The sequence below is a fragment of the Hippocampus comes genome, unplaced genomic scaffold (assembly GCF_001891065.2).
Source record: "Hippocampus comes isolate QL1 unplaced genomic scaffold, H_comes_QL1_v1.1 scaffold105, whole genome shotgun sequence".
Taxonomy (NCBI): Eukaryota; Metazoa; Chordata; class Actinopteri; order Syngnathiformes; family Syngnathidae; genus Hippocampus; species Hippocampus comes.
In genome coordinates this window covers 2,937,036-2,953,901 of record NW_017806235.1, presented here as the reverse complement: position 1 = coordinate 2,953,901, position 16,866 = coordinate 2,937,036, and the positions used below count along the sequence as shown (strand labels likewise).

The 16,866-nt window shown below is 41.9% G+C and overlaps 1 protein-coding gene across 2 annotated transcripts; it reads right to left on the bottom strand.

Annotated features, from left to right (window-relative positions):
• Positions 1 to 892: 892 nt before the first annotated feature.
• Positions 893 to 16,556, bottom strand: usp33 (ubiquitin specific peptidase 33). Of its 2 annotated transcripts, none has more exons than XM_019856676.1 (24): positions 16,376 to 16,556; positions 14,745 to 14,842; positions 14,588 to 14,641; positions 14,445 to 14,507; positions 11,786 to 11,926; positions 11,518 to 11,629; positions 10,856 to 10,925; positions 10,081 to 10,194; positions 9,927 to 10,005; positions 8,569 to 9,001; positions 8,152 to 8,286; positions 7,757 to 7,872; positions 7,469 to 7,641; positions 7,324 to 7,394; positions 6,792 to 6,825; positions 6,665 to 6,710; positions 6,411 to 6,591; positions 6,192 to 6,318; positions 5,880 to 6,049; positions 5,716 to 5,797; positions 5,529 to 5,637; positions 4,279 to 4,381; positions 3,198 to 3,266; positions 893 to 2,705 (listed from the first exon to the last, which is right to left on the bottom strand). In XM_019856676.1, the coding sequence occupies exons 2-24, from the start codon at positions 14,826 to 14,828 to the stop codon at positions 2,539 to 2,541; spliced, it is 2,733 nt and encodes a 910-aa protein (XP_019712235.1). In that variant the 5' UTR covers positions 14,829 to 14,842; positions 16,376 to 16,556; the 3' UTR covers positions 893 to 2,538. The 2 variants fall into 2 exon arrangements, with proteins under 2 accessions (XP_019712235.1, XP_019712234.1); XM_019856675.1 differs by having other exon boundaries at positions 14,745 to 14,846; positions 16,377 to 16,556.
• Between the last annotated feature and the right edge of the window lie 310 nt (positions 16,557 to 16,866).

The following is a 16,866-nucleotide window of genomic DNA, read 5'->3' as shown; positions in this document are numbered from 1 at the left end:
CAATTTGGATTTGATCCTCCGTGACTGGTTTGGTGCAGTCTGTCAGTTTGTGCTGTTGTAGCTTTTATTTTGGCAGGTTTCGACTTGCTGTTTCTGGTCCTATGACAGGACTGTCAGCCAGGAGACTGTTCTGACTGTTTTGTATCGAAAGCATGTTCATTTAGATTGTTTTTTTTTTTTTTAGTCCATGTTAATGGTGTTACTTTTTATATTGTTTTATTCTTTCAGTATCCATTCCTGTGATCAGACTCGCAGCCTGAGACAGCCAACTTTTCATAAACAAAAAAAGATTTTGATTTGGATCTGCTGTGACCGATGTGATAAGTTTGAGCCCGTTTTTAGCACTTTTATTTTGGTAGGGTTCTATGTCCAGTTGTTGATCAGTATGCGTGAATTTGAACCTCTGAAACTGGCATTTTAGTCAATTTATTTTTGTCGCTCCAGCTCTTATTTTGCTACATTTCTAATTCCCGTTTCTGTTCCCTTGATCAGATTCTCAGCCAGAGACGGTTTTGGCCACCTTTTTGCGAAGAAAGCACTTTGATTTGGATCTTTAGCAACTGGTGGTGTGCTTTTGAATGTTTGCGCTGTTTGACAAGGAGCACAGTGAGTAAAAATGCTATGTTAGCGTCTCGCATGGTCTAGCCACTTGTCACTTGTGATCAAGAGGAATGCTTGAAGATTCTTTAATGTTGTGGGTCAATCAAGATGAGCACACATTCATCGGGTTTTCATCCAGTTTGTTTTTCTTTTATTGTGCGAGGCAGCAAAATTTAAAAAAAAAATTGAATAGCTCTCACTGACTAATGGTCCATAGGCTAACACATACGGCATCCAAAATGCAAAATAACGCCCTCAATCAAGACCGACAAAGTTGCCGATTACTATTTACTATACTGGTGTGTTGTGTCTAGCTAGGCTAGGTCGTGCACAGTTAGGAGTTGTGAGATTTGCAATGTTGAAAGCATGCAGTCCTATTTCAGGTACTCTTTTATATTTATACAAAAAAAAATTAACATCCTTTTTTTAAACTCCCTGTCTGTGATAAATAAGTGCTGAATCTTAATCCAACATACACCATTGTTACATTCAAACATCTGCATGCCCGTTTGCGTGTTGAAACAGCAGCGATTCTCAACCGGTGGAACCAAACGTCAAAAAGACGGGGAAACTGGTTTATTATATGCCACGCTGGATGTGCGTCAATGGGTCATGCTGTTTTGGTGAGCAACAGAGTTTTGGTGGGCTGAGCTCCGGCATCCGTTTTGAGCAAGGAAAATTCAGCCCCAAAAGCAAGTTTTACTTTGTAACATGAAATCTGGTGGATGTCTATCATGACAGGACGCATGAATAAGTCTCAATGATCTGGGACTGAACAAGGAGTTGGCAATTATGGTTTGAAGCAGCCATTTTGGGTAGATTCAAGGACTTTTGCGCAACTTGAAAGAACCTTTACTAAGCAATTTGCCCAAATCTGAAGGAGGTACCCTAAATAGACGGGCAACACCAAATCGTAAACTTGGTGGGGTTTTTTTTGCTATCTGATGTGGGCAGAACAAGGCAGCAGAGTTTGCCGATCATTTTGATCACCATAGAAAGGGGATCTTATTTTAAATTCAGCACCCCAAGTGAGTTTTCTCTAGCAACAAAAAAATGGGTAACATGTCAACCATATCAGGATGCATGAAAATGTCTCCTGAATTGAACAGGAAGTCATCCATTTTGGTTTGAAACAGCCATTATGGGCAGATACCATGGCGCTGAAGTACTCTAACTCCTACTAGGGAATTCACCCAAATTAGTTCCACCAGGAAACAAGTATATTTAACAGACGCCATGAAAAAGGGTGTGAATGATTTGCAAATTCAGCCTCAAAGCCAGTTTCACATTGCAACATGTAACTGAGTGGACATGTTGATCATATTTGGATTCGAGGAAAAAGTCGCAAGGACACCCATACCTGGAATTGAACGGCATCCAAAACAGATGGGCGGTGCTCTTTTGTCTACTTCATCTAATGTGAGTGGAGCAAAGTGAGGCAACAAGTGCTGTCAAAGTTAGATAATTTTAAGGATTTGTTGCGAGAAAAGGGGTTACCAGACCAGCTGAGAAGCGCTGTTCTACACGACAGTACACAAAAATTCCTCAGACTCGTTAATTAGTCCCTTCATAACCTTAAGACGTTCGTCGGTGGAAGTGCTATAGTACAACAAGTGTCATGACAAACACGCGGTACATGTGCTCATTTGTTCAAAATAAAATGGCATTCCGTGTTTTTTTTTGTTGTTGTTATCTAGCTGCACACATTTAAAATAGTGACACGAGACAACTTCAGTGCTAATGGAAACATATACACATTTGTACAACACGACAAAGTTTTGATTCCCTTTTTGGAGCGAGTTGTCGCGTAAGCAGTTAATGCTGGCGTCCTTTTTTTTTTTTTTTTTTGCGTGAATGCGTTTCAAATCAAGGTGCAAAAAATTAAAAAGGCTTTTTTTTTTTTTAACTCGTTGCCTTGTTCTTTGTTTGCTTTTGTTTTTAAAGCGAGCGCGTCTCCACCTCGATCTTTTCCTCTGACTGGTGGGAGGCGTCCGCTTCCTGGTGGCCGGCGACCACGCTGGGCCGCACAGTCACCAGTGGGCCGCCACCGTAGATGGCATGCAGGAAGTTCCATGTCTCCTCGGAGATTTGGCCCGAGTCGGCGCCTGCAAAGACGGAGAGACACCGTTTATCACTTCTCACCTCAAAAGTCTACAAGATTCAGTCTAAACACAACATTTTGATTATCATTGCGTTTGTGGAATATGAATAAAGAAGCAAAATGCACCCGTTATTATCCATCTCAGTGGGCGTGCATTTTGCCACTTTCTGTTGACTGAAAATGACGTTGCACTTGCCCAGGGCACAGGAAGTGACCAATCACGTTCCACCCGTTTTCTGAGTTTGGTCATGTGACATTCGCAAGCTAAGCCGTGATTGGTCATTACCTGAGCATCTGTGCCACATAGAATATATTATTATAAATTACATTTGTTATCATTAAATTTTTTTACTTGACTTCCCCTTTAATAGAGAGCTAAAAAAAACGGTAGTAACATTATTTTTGGGTCAACCGGCTTCTACTTTAAATGTTCCACTATATTTTCAGAAGTGAAGAGATGATGCATTATAAAAACATTTCAAATGACTTTTTGTACCTTGTTTGAGTGTTAAATGGCCAATCTTGCTCACTGCTATCTTGGAATTATCAATGGGGCCTGGTGGATCTTGAAAGAGAAATATCACATTAGTTCACTCACACACAATCACTCACCTTTCTTGGACATTGTGCTTATTAATATAATTATTTAGGGTGCCAAATGTTGTCATGCATCGGAAGCTAAGTCGTCATAGCAAAACATGCCATAGATTAAAAGCAGCATTATTCGGAAGAGCGGTGATAAGGCGTGCCAGTAGTTATAAATAGGCGTGGCAACACAAAAGGGGTCGGAACATGAAAGCTCTAAAAATGTGAAATGTAATTTTTGATGACTCATACAAAATAATGCTACACACACACAGCCAAACAGGAAATACTACGGCATCCTACAAATTAACCTGGAGGCGTGGCCTAGAAGATTAAACGTATATAAATAATGAGGATAAGCTATTCAGAAAACGTATGCATATACAGTGAGTGTATTGAATGCATATATTATAAATGTTTCTCAATACAGTACTGAGTTTTGATTTTGAATGAAAAATGTTTTCAAAATGACATTCATTCATTCTCCGAACCGCTTTATCCTCACGAGGGTCGCGGGAAAATGACATGATAGTTAAGCTAATCGTTTTGTTATTTTTTAAAAATCAATTTCTCTCAACACCATTGTTTTTTTAGGCCTCTTACCTAGATTGATATCTACACTTATGGAAAAATATATAGGTTACCTTGCTTCTGTTTACATTTGATAATTTTATATAGCAGCACCATTGATGTCGTGATATAAAATTGCCATTATCGTGATAGAAGATTTTTTTCCATATTCCCTCGCACGAAGTAACACTATCCCTTTTTTTTGCCGCTATTACATCTATTCCTTGACCTTTTTTGTCATGTTTGAGTGGTCTTGATGTGAAAAGGGCAGCGTATATTTGAGGAAGGCATTTCTTTTTTCGGCTGACACATCCAGCGACTAACTGGGACAAGGAGGGGCAACTTCGAATCTTTGTGAGGTGATGATGACACATTTATTTCACATTCTAATTAGACATATGAGTGTGTGTACTTCCGCTTACCATTGTCTTTCCCTTTGACAAAACCCTCCCACTCACGAAACCACTGCATGCTGATGCAGTATATGACCACCGGAGACTCCTCATCCTGAAAGGCCTTGTTCAGCTGCAGAGAGCGCAAATAAGAGGGTAGGAGGAGTGAGTGTCGCTGGAGGAGAGTGGCGAGAGGGAAGGAGAGGAGGCGGCGGGGGAGGTGTTCGCGGAGAATAAATGAAGTGAGGATGAAAGGACTGAGTGAGGAGATGGAAAACTAAATCAATTCTCTCTGGTCCTTCACTGTAATTGCACAACATTCTGTCTGTGGCTGTGTTGTCTTTTTGGGAAACAAGACACTTCCTCTTCTTGGTACGCACACGCGGATCCACACACACAGTAATTTTGTAAGGATATCTTGCTGATCAGTAGATACAGAATTTATCCACCTGTGGCTTTTATACAGCACATATAGCACATTTGTTAGCCTCTTTCTCACAGAGGTACTGAACATGTTCAGGACAAATGACAAGATTGTGCCTTTTAACCAGTGAAGTTGTGCAGCCACACATTTAAACAGACAATATGCAAAATTACAGGCCTATATTCCGAGAAAAATCATTGCATATTACAGGGTAATCTACAGTACTTGGGTCAAAGTCATGACTTCATTTGTCCGCATGACTGTATAATACTGCCACCTGGTGGACAGGTCGCACACAGCAAAATAAACTGAAATAAAGTCATCATGATGCACAAATTGTTTAATTATTACCATTCAATTTATTACGATATTACTGTATTTTTTCATGAAGTACATTATAATATTGTGCTATTTTCGTCATTAAAAAATAAAGGTGGGAGATTGCATTGACGGTGCACCTTCACACAACAACACGAGTGATGTCAACGACTACTGCTTTGCACACATTTGATGAGTGTCACATGTTAACATTGTTCACACCTCTTCCTGGCACTGCAGAAAAACACCCTTAAAGAGGTGATGTCCTGCTTCTGTTATGGCTTTGACACAATCTCTGAAGGCAGTAAAATGCTGGTGAGATGGACGTGGGTAGATTGCACAAATGCTAAGGCAGCTGCATCCGTCCCAATACATTAATAATGAGGCTTTCCTCAGCTTAACACCTCTCATCTCCCTCTAGGGCGATGAGCACAAAAAGCCCCAAATCGCACAGTAACGTCAATGCAATATTAATGGCACCAATAATATCATATATACTTCATTCATTGACAATTCGGTGGATCAGAGGTCAACTTACCCGGACAAACATGTCCAGCTCTGATTTGCGTCGCTTCTCTAGTTTCTCAACCTCAATCTGGCATGTGTTGCAGACATACAGGTGATTGACGGCAGGTCCTCCCCCGTACCTTAGCAGAAAACCAGACCCGTTAAGTCACCCGGGGAACAAGCCTGATTACAAGAGCAGCCGGGGTGACTCAACATACCTGCTGTACAAGTGGTCCCACACGTTCTGTGGTACCACTACGGCCAGCTCCTCAATGTAGTTTGCTTTGTTGGGTGGAACACCTGACATGACAGGAAAGGGACATTCAAACCAGCGGACACAGATATCGTACACAAAAGTAAATCCATCTATGTGTCATAGTACCTCCGTGCGGGCACAGGAAATCTTCGTTGGAGATGGGCCCCGGCTCCGCAAAGGTCTTGAACTTGTTGAGCCATTGGCGGGAAATGTAGAACTGTAATAGGCTGGGCTCCATCATGTTGAGCAAGCCCGACACCCGATTGCGCTCCTTCACTGCGTCCTCGTTGCTCTTCCTGCAGGGTGGGAATAGACACAATATGGCGACTGCACTTTCCGCACACTATTGTATTGATATTTTGGGGATGGATCGTGGTTGCACTACTAGCTGCCATTGTAGTGACTTCTTTGCGTACAAGTAGTAGCATGGCTGCTTACTTGTAGAAGAGCACATAAGCTTCAGCATTCTGGACGCAAGACTCTGACACCTCGGTCACGCTTTGGTCATCAAACTCATACCAAAGATTGTTTAGGTCGTTCCGACAGTATGCAATGTAGTGGCCACCTGTGAAAGCAAGGGAAGAGGGAGTGAGTTGTAAAACGAGAATTTGCAGACCATAACAAGAAAGTGTGGCATTTCTATCAGTGCCCACTCACTGCTGGCAGTGCCATGGTGGCAAATGACTGACAGCAGGTCGTAGTTGGTAGTCTGTGTTGAGCTGTCCTTGGCTAAGAAGGGCTGCAGGTCCAGGCCCTCTAAAGGGAAGGAGACATGGGTGCCAATCTTGGTGGAGAACATCAGCTCATGCCTGAAGCGTTTCAGGTGGATACACAGAATCTAAAAGAAACGATATTCATTTAAATCAGGAGACTGAGGCCAAGGCTTACGTTCTGTGATGTCAAGTTTATACCTCTGGCAAACTTTGCATTTTGCAAAACTTGACTCCATTTCGTAACCTATGGGGGGGAATAAGATGATGACATCATTTAAAATGCTTTGAATGTTCAAATATATATATATATTTTAAAGATACTTACTTCTTGCATTTTTCACAGCTGTACATGTTGTCGCCTAGAAAATGACACCACAAATTGGAATTTTTAAAAAAAGTTTAAAATTCTATATCAAGTCCATCTCTGAAAGTTTGATGCCAAGTCACACTAGATTGCCGGCGAATCACACTAGAACTACACAAAATCTTGCAAGACTTCCATGAAACCATACACGACTTTGATGAATGTGAATGACTTACACTAAAGCACACAAAATTTCAGCTAATGGTTCAATACTTCCAATGAATCATACAAGACTTCCATTAAATGACATGTCCATAAATTTGCACAAGACTTTGGCTTCTTTCAAAAATATTTTTATATGAATGTATATACATGATCCGAGTTTGATGCCATTGTAGACAACTGAATGGATATAGCCTAACTCATTACAGCTCTTGGTTCTCTTTAGCCTGCAAACTTGGTGAGATTCATTCAATAGCACCTCTGTTAAGCATTTGACACAATGGATTAGAATTCTTATGACAATCCCTATAATAATCATCCGCTTGCTCACCTTTCAGCTCGTCCCTGGCAAAGAAAGCCGCGAGACAATCTTGTAGCGTGACCACCGGACCCCAGAACCAGCTGAAAACAGAAGCCGACACAAGATGGATGTCACCTGCTCGATTATAAACACCTCAGATGTGTATGTACTGTACCTCTTGATGTATTCCATGACAAATGCAATCCACCCCTGTGGCGCGTAGACTTCCCCGCAGGAGCCGGCTTTCACCAGGGATGTCTGGTGGGTAGCGGAGTGCAGTTTGGCCAGGTCCTCCTTCCCCGGGATGGGTAAGGAGATGTCCTGGAAGTTCTCCAGCGTGACCGACACCTGAAAACACACATGGTTCGTGATTTGTTGTTGAGCATCTTTATGCGTGTTTGGGTGAAAACGCCGGTGAATCCCCGCCCCACCCCAGTCCAACCTCCACCCACCCAACACTAACCCGATCACAGGTGAGGCACTGCACAGAGCTCACAATAGTCCCGTCGAACACGTCCGAGATGACGCTATGGTACCTCCTCTGACACTTGCTCTTGGGTGGGGAGAACGTGCTCATCGCTGTGAAGAGGCAGCAATAGGACATACTCGGTAAGAATAAGCTCTGTCCAATAATGTCCAGAGAGGTGTTTTAATTAACAATGAAAAAATAAAACACAATGGAAAAACAACTAATGACAACGGAGAATGAGATGTGATGTCCACGGCAAGGGCAACTGGTTAAAAAAAAAAATTGCCTTCCACGTGGAACTGTTGTTTTTTTTAGGGGTATTCCTTTCCACCAGATGCCGCCCCCCACCCTCCAAAGTTCTATTTTTGATCAGGAAACGTATCACGTACCTTTCTTGTGTGCAGTGTTGAGGCTGGGCCACACAGAGGAAGCTTTGGGCGGGCTGCTGGACATTTTGTGGGCCTGCAGAGGGACCGGACTTTGTGGTCTTGTGATGTTGGACAGTTGCATATCTGGAAAGGACTCTGGAGGAGGCAACCAAATCAAACATTGATGACAGCTAATCGCAGTGAGCCACAAAAAGTTAGTGATGTCAGGCTTTCAGGTGAAATTTCACAGATGAATCTAAAATGTATGACATTTTACGGGTGAACTTAATCTTCTCTAAACCTTTGAATGCACGTGTCTACCTTCGAAGTGTTTCAGTGCTTTTTGCACCACTTTCAGTTCTCTATGAAGGAGTTGAATGGCAAAATTCCATGAAAGTTTCCAAGGACATGCGTATCTATAGAATATTTTCTTCTTACCCGATGTCCTGCTTTGTGTCTTAATGTGTCCCTGACTGCTGATAATGGGCGTGGTCTCTGTGGTGGTGTCAACATCTTTGTCCATGTCCGCTGCTGTGTTCTCCCCGGCGCGGTAGATGTCGTTGATCATGTTCTTCTCCTTTTGCCACTCTCTGTTGGCCTGGACGTCGTCCTGCTCGGGAATCAGCATCTCAGCCTCGTTGTCAACGACGACAGTGGGCACGTCTGCGTGGAGTACTTCGCTATCGGCCCGATCGCTGCACCCGCACGACTCGCATGACTGAAAGTCGTTGTCTGACTGGTTATGGTTCTCCTCCTTGGGCGGGCTGTCATCCACAGTGACGCTGCCGGATGGCTCGTATGGCTCCGGCAGCGTCTCCTTCAACTCTTCGTGCAGCTGGTCCATCAAGCAGCGCAGAAACTCCTGCGAGTCCTGCGTTTCAAAAGCAGTATGGAACAGCATAAAAGTTTGTTTTGGTGATGTATGGACAAACCAAAAACCACAAGTGTGTGAATGAAACAACAAAGCCTCTGGGAATGATCCACAGCAGTACTAATTCTGAAACACAACACGACGCGGCATAACAAACCTCAAATAAATACTAATTTATCACACAGTATGCAGCAAAGTAAGCATTCCCACAGTGACTCAATGTCCTGCAATTAGATCAATTGATTATGTCAACTCGTGTCCCACATAAATTGATTTCAATGCAACAGGGCAGGAGAAGTCTTAAACTTCACACCCAGTCCAGGCTTTCCACGGTCTTCTTTCACACGGCTACAGCCTTTTCTAGATTTTAGACCACAGGTGTTGAAATCAAGGCCAGGTCCAGTCTGCCACATTAATCTGTCTGCTGAATCGTTGTTGCAAAATGTATTTGTCGTTTTCGTTTTGGCAGAAAATAACATATTGCATTGTGTTGTATTACTCAAGTATATGCTTGCCATTATTTTTCATGACCCCAGATTTTAAAATACACAACCTCTGAAACCAAGAAATGTGCCCGTCAAGTTCCCATTTTATGTTGGAACCTTTCACACAGAACAGCATCCTGGGATAAAGACAGCACTGACGGGAAGTGTAAAGGAGGTTGGTTACTGGCAAACCGCCACAAAACAATAGTCCCTTTCACAAAGACGGGGTTTCCATGGCTTTTCCCTGGCTCAATGTCCTGCATAAAAGGTATGTTATGGCATTGCGAGTTGAAGCCAACCCGTGAATTTGGGTCCGAGCGTTCCGCTATTCCCCTTAAACAGAGCCACTATCTTGCCTCTGATATAAAGGCACAGGTAAGGAAACACTTATTCCATTTTTATGCCTATTATGGACCAACTAAGAAAGAAACATCACATACCTGCTGAGAATATCCTCTGAACATTGGGTTTATGGCTTTGATTCCCTGGAACAGATTAGTCGGGACCACGTAGGAGGGTCTGCAATGTGAAAGAAGTGTAATATGGAAGAGCTAACGAACCATGGGTGATTTTGAAGAGGAAAAAGTCACCTACCTGTTCTTGTGCCACAGGTCAGACACGAGTTTCTGGTAGCTCTTGCAAAGCGCTGGCTTCTTGTCTGTCCGAACCAGGCCGCCGCACTCGAGGAAAAATTGCGTCAAGGGCGGGCTGTGACAAAAAGGACAACTTCTTACTGTTGTGCACTATGAGAAAACCTGATAGTTCAACATTAAAAAAAGGGCTCGAGAGTAACTTATTTTTAAATTTTAGGGACAAGCAGAAAAGTTGGGAGCGCACACTGTAAATTGAATTGCCAAGTATATATATTCACTATATTGGTGACAAATAGGCTAAAGTGTGAAGCAGAAATGTGCCAGCCTAAATTTTATATATATATATATATATATATATTCAAAAATACCCCCCAAAAAATTACATTTACTATTTGCAGTAATCGTAGTTCTACTGTATACATAGTTTGGTGAGCAAACCATCAATTTAAAAGTCGCAAGCATAAAATGTATGGTGTTTTTCAAAATAAAACAAAGTATAGCTATGAAGTTATTATTTTTTTTAAAAATCAGGACATCTGTACCTTACTTCAGCAACTTGTGAGAAAGAGAGTCTCTCAGCATAGTGTTGCAGAGAAGGCTTGCTGTTTGCTTCAAAACGTTTTGTGGCCAATCACAAAAGGAAGGGGCAATAACAACTATCAGCCCGCTGGGAGCAACAATAGGGCTTCTTTCATAAGCGGCGCACTGCAGCATCTTTGTGTGCGGGAGCGTGTGGGTTGGCAAAAAGAAATGGGCATCGTCAAGGAAAATATTACCAGTTGGACAGGGCCTGTAGAGCAGCGTTCATGTAGCATGTGTTGCCGATGTTCTTCAGTCCAGTCAAGCCTGTGAAGGGAGGAGGGCGTGCAGTTAAGCAACCAATCAGAAACAGAAGTGGCCTTTAGTATGTTGGTGGTGAGGATCATTTTGGTCAACTTCAACAAAAAAGGTGGCTGTTCAAGCCCGTTTAGCTCTACCCACTCAATGCGAAAATCTGTGACGCTAAAATGTCCAAAAACAAAGATTTACAGAGAATTGTTTATTCTGTGTTTGTTGTATTATGTCAGTGGTTGGAGGGGGACCCAGTTGCATAATGGGGATGATGACGACCTGTGCATTTGTGTTTATATGTGATTGTCTAAAGATAAATTTGCAAAAACTTAAAAAGAAGCATCAGGTTGTCTCTAAAGTATCTCCTTGTGTGCACCTTTTATGAAATTGTATCTTTCATTTTTCTCACAGTTCTTGTCTCGTCTCTTTTGTACTAACGGCCTCGATCAAAAATGTATTTTTCTGTCACGTAAAATTCCATTTACATGTGGACGAAAGGTCAAAAAGACGCACACATTGGCTGCCTAAGCGGCACTGACACAAACCAATAGTGGCGTGCAAGGGACTCGCGTCTCTTGTGCACAAGTAGAACTACAGTGCTGCTAACCTCGAGCACGCATGTCATCCTCTTCCTCCGTCTCCATATCCAGGTCTTCGGAAACGCCATTGGGGGTCACACGGAGGGAGGCGGGGCTCAGAGGAGAGGCTCTGTTGTTACCCTATGTGAAGTACACCCACACACAAAAACAACAAATATTCTGTTATCAGGACAATGCCAAAGCTCAAAGACAAGAGAAAAAACAATGTTACATAACCAATTATGCAATAAAATAGTCATATTCACAATAAGAGGACGATGGGGTGGTGGCATGTACCTGCTGAGAGGAAGCAAGAGGCTTGCTGTTGGACTGCGGGGGCTGAGGGACTAGTTTACGGTCCAAGAAGACCTCCTTGCCACAGGCATAACACCACACTCGCAGCGTGGTCAGGTTCACCGTCAGGTTGTGGCCGGTCTCCTGGGTGCAACAAAGACAATTGAATCAAACACATCCAAAGTTTTGTTTGTTTGTTTGTTAGCTTTTTAGAAGAAAAAAAAAAGCATTTAAAAAAAATACATATTTATCTTTAACTCACAAAAGTAAAAAAAAGTAAATCTTTTGTTATCTGAAAATGATTCAGATGCCGTCTGTGTTTTGAAAATACGTGACAGTGGTAACAGTCCTACCGCTACATAATAACCTACATTGACTAACTGCTAATGACTTGGAAGCTAGCCTATGTGAAGATCCACCGTTGTCAAAGTACAGCAGGATAACAGTGTTGCCCAAACAATCAACTGAGTAAATGACCCCCCCCCCCCCAAAAAAAAAAAAAAGATAATTGCCTCAAGACGCCACAAAATGGCAGTAAAGCACAGCTTTTCTGTTAGACAGGGCTATGGACTAAACTCCTTCCATGATTTTCTTTAGCATGAAAATGCGCCAAATATATACTTTAAAAAATGCAATTTTTTGTGAATAACAGATGAGTTTCCAAAACAAAATGAATCCGCAACTAGCCAAAAAGTAAGAAGGGCTGCATTGAATTTGCTTATATGCGCAAATTAGTATGAGTTAACAGTGTTAGCGTATGATTCTTGGCTCCATGAATATGACTTTTGTAAACTACATTCATTCTTATTTTTGGAGATTGTGATGGGAGGTGGGGGGGGGGGGTCGACCGCCCGTGTGCATTATTGCTGGAGACCGCATTAATGGTCACACAGCAGCAGGCAAAGAGACCCCGACAACAAAGAAAGAGTCGGTCTAAATGATTCACGAGAGGAAATATCGCAGACACTATTATGCGCTTTGATATGTAGATTTACTGGGCTTTGCATCAGTCAGTGCGATGTGTTGCGAAAAGGACATTTACTGCTTATTAGTGGAGTAAATGTAGAGGTTTACTAATGAAATCAGAATAATTTATACAAGTACCATGGGGAAAAATAACATCTTTAAAAGGCTCGGGGTTATTAATTTTTCACACTTGTATGACCTTTAATAGAATGTTAAAATGTAAATGTTTTTAAAGACTGCAATTAATAAAGGTTTTATTATGGTGACAGCCTGACCCTGGAACAGATTTAACAAAGAGAAACAAGCAATAACGAATCCCATTGGTGGTCTTATGCCATAATCATTCAGACTAGTGCGACTGTGGAGTTCATGTTTCCAAAAAAGAAGACAAACCATTGATGTCAAACTTTCATAACGAGAAAAGATTTAAGCTGTCATTTTGAATTGAGGACATTTTAGTCAATTGGTATGCTTTGATTTGTGGTGTGAATTACAGTTGGCAGGTTGGCGTTTCACTTTCTTAAAAAGCAAAGATTTGAGTTGTTATATATTTGTCAAAATTGTGTATTTTATTGCAAACATGTTTATTTGAGATTCATCTGTTGGAACTATTTACTGCTCGCATTTCTATGGTTCATTTTAAGGATCATGAAGTCTGTTCCTATTTATACAAAAGAAAACCACTTTATGCTAAGCAGTTCCATCAAACCCTGACCTTATGACTAAGGTGCAGACCGAACTGCTACCTCATCCATCAAGTAAGTGGATGGAAGGACATCACGGTGCTTTGAAATCAATCCAATCATCTTCGCAAGCACACAATCCACTGTATTTTCCGTCTGGGTCAAGGAGCGCAGAATCGCTCTCGAGCCACCGCAAATGATGACTTAGCATTCATATCACTTTAGCAAAGATGCATCCAATGGAGAAAAAAAGGCCCGGCTAACAATGTGATACTGTAAACGTGCAAGTGGCAGCACTGCTTCGTCTCTCCCCCACTTCCCTCAGGAATCACTATTAATAATAGATGAGCCACTTGTGAAATTGCACTGGATGTGGAGACGCCTAGGTTGGATTTTTGCTGCAGGTCCAATATATATAATTCCCTGCAACCTGGTGTTCATTTTGGTGATGAACAAGCCAAAAAGTTCCCAAACCACATTATATTTTTCCCCACGTGTTTGGGATATTTCAAGTTCTTTGTAAGATCAAGCTTCCATCTTGCCACCCATGAATTTTGAAGTAAGGTCAAGTTCTTGGTCGTGTCACTGCTACGCCTTTTTTTCTCGACTTGTTGATCACTGCATCCACTCTTTTCCATGGCATCTTTAATGCCTCAAAATTTCTCCTGACACCTATGAACAAGAAAGTCTCTCTGATGCTATTGAAGCTGCATGGAGACTGTGGCATGTGCCATAATGACAAAAATGTTAGGAAAGACATCTGAAGTTTATTTGGGGTTTATGAGGGGCACTGAAATGGTTTTAACATTATTTATCTCTCTTTTTTTTTATTCTAAAAAAAAAAAAAAACAATAATTATAAGAAGAAGAAGAAGAAGAAGAATCAAATAACACATTCAGTGTGGCTGTGTTAACAACATGAAATAACCCACCTGCGCCGACACCATTTTAAGTCTGATTAACACCCATTTTAAGTATGAACTTCAAGAAGTACTTTTCCAGGAGATATCTCACCTGCGAGTGTCCGGTGCTATGGTCCACATGGGATTCTCCGCAGCCGACGTATGCACAGCCATTCTAGTAACACAATAATAATACAATATTTTCCGGATAACAAAACGCCTTTTGTTGTTGTATTTTTCCCTTTTTTGTCCTACCTCCAAACAAGCCCACAAATTTGGTCCTCCAACTTTACAGTCTTGACACTGGCCCTGGAGATATGACATCTTTCTTAGCGTGTATGGCACAACATTGAATGTTGTGTAAAGTTCAGCCATTGTCGTAATGGGTGGTAACGAGAACAAAATGACTCACATGTGATTTGTGGATGAGTTCCTCCTTGGTGATCTCCCCCACGCAGTCCAGGTGGGGGCAGTCGCAGCTGGGGGCCGGCGGCATTGCTCACCCGACAGCTGCGAAGGAAAAAAAGGGGGAAATGAAAAGTCAGTTCCTCTTTCAAGTAAAACAATCTTGACATGGATCACTGCGGCGTTGTTGATTGCTTTGAATATCATCTGCATCTCGACGACAGGTTGGGGGGTGCGGGGGGAGTCACGACACACATGAGCAATCAGTCGTTATCAGCCCGCATGTCACGCCGCTGCCGCCATCAACAGCAGCATCTCAATGACCTGCCTGTCTATTGTGTGCGCAGCAATGATTGCATCCAAATCATACGTGTGCCAAAGCTTTCAGTACTGCATAGATTTCAGTAAACTGACAAGAATAAAGTCATCATACAATGAGAAAAAAAACGTCTTCTTTCAACTTTCTTCTTGTAACACTACGACTCTCTTCTCAAAATGGTAAGACTTTATTTTTGTAAAATGACATGTTTTTACTTGAAATTTCCTGATTTCATTCTTGTAATACTGCAAGCCCATTACACAAAAGCAAAGTGATTCTTTAAATGTTCACCATGGCAAAAACAACGTTAACAACGTTGCCTTCTGATTAAAACAATACCAAATCTGAAGTTACTAACCAGAAACTCTTTTTTAAAAATAGAATACTTTAGTCATTATTATTTTTTTCCCACTCATAATATTTTAAAGTAACAGCATTTTTACTTGGGTACAATTTTTGGATTCTCTACCAAACCTCTTTTCAGTTAACACTGTACTTTATGCTGTTTCAAGTGATTGTTCTTTGAAGTATTTTGTACACATTTACTGCCATGGGTAACTGACTTGGGTAACATCAGTAAACCGAGCTCCCCCTGTATTTTTTAGCCCTGTTTATTTTATGAAAAGTGTGCAAAATGGCTATATAGCATGCTGTACACAGAGGGGCTAAGATGCTAAACCAGGGCGGGGCACTCTGCTTGATACGGCAACCCGTTGTGCACACCGCACACAACAATCCACAACCAATACATGCTTATTTCCTTCATTCATCAAGACGCTTCGTTGATACTGCGTTTATGTGCACATTGCTTTACAGTAAATCAATTTGAACCCCGAGAGCCAGTTTTTGGAGCAGATTGTGTGAAAATATTAAAGTCAACTGCCGCCAGTCAGCTTCCTTCACGTTGACTTAAAAAATAATTAGTGTCACGTGTTTAATGTCCATAAAAGTAACAGAACATCCAATGTAAATGTCTTTCAAATCGGCCTACGAAGGGGAGCTGTCAAAAACAGGCGAGGCTTTTTTGTATTGGGAGCGGAATTAGCACTTAGCTTTCGCATCAACGTGACACATTTGAGTATTTTATTTGGTGACTAAGCAAGGACACGCACACGCGCGAGCTAGTGTAAAAAACACCAACAAAGAAGTGGGTGGGTTTACTTAACGACAGTGACGGGAGATGGTGCATTGAAGCTACCTGTTAGCATGGCACTAATGTTAGCCCGATAGCGTTGCGGAACGAAGCTAAAGCCGACAATCCCCCTCTAAGGCTACTAAACTAAGAACCCCGCCCAGTGGCGACTTAAATCGGCGCCTACCTTTGCGATAAACGTCGTCGGTGCTGACAAGGTAGGTTATATTCCACTTGAAAGTCGGAATATTCGCGTTGGTTGTGCTGTTAACGTTTTCGTTTTGAACATTTACACTCCTTGGCTGTTCTGCGTGGTTGCTAACGTTACTGCCTTGTCCAATCAAAGAGCACAGAGTGGGCACAAGAGAGTAATCGTTTTGGCGTTGCTTCTTGGGCCCCTGAGCAAAGAATCGGCCTGAGCGATGTAGCCAAAGAATAAGCGTTGGATACAAGAGAACAATACTCTTGACGCACACGCAGCTTCGCTTGGCGCTACCAAGGAGTACACAGTCATAAATTCCGTCTTTTGGGAGGTTATGTAAAGGTTTTTCATCAAAATGGTGTTGGCTGTTGAACATCCGTCGACTCGTCAAGCCTTCTAGACGAGAATAACGTTAGCAGTTACATATATTATCAATCAAGCAATCAACCAAAAGCTTTATTTATCCAGAAAATAAA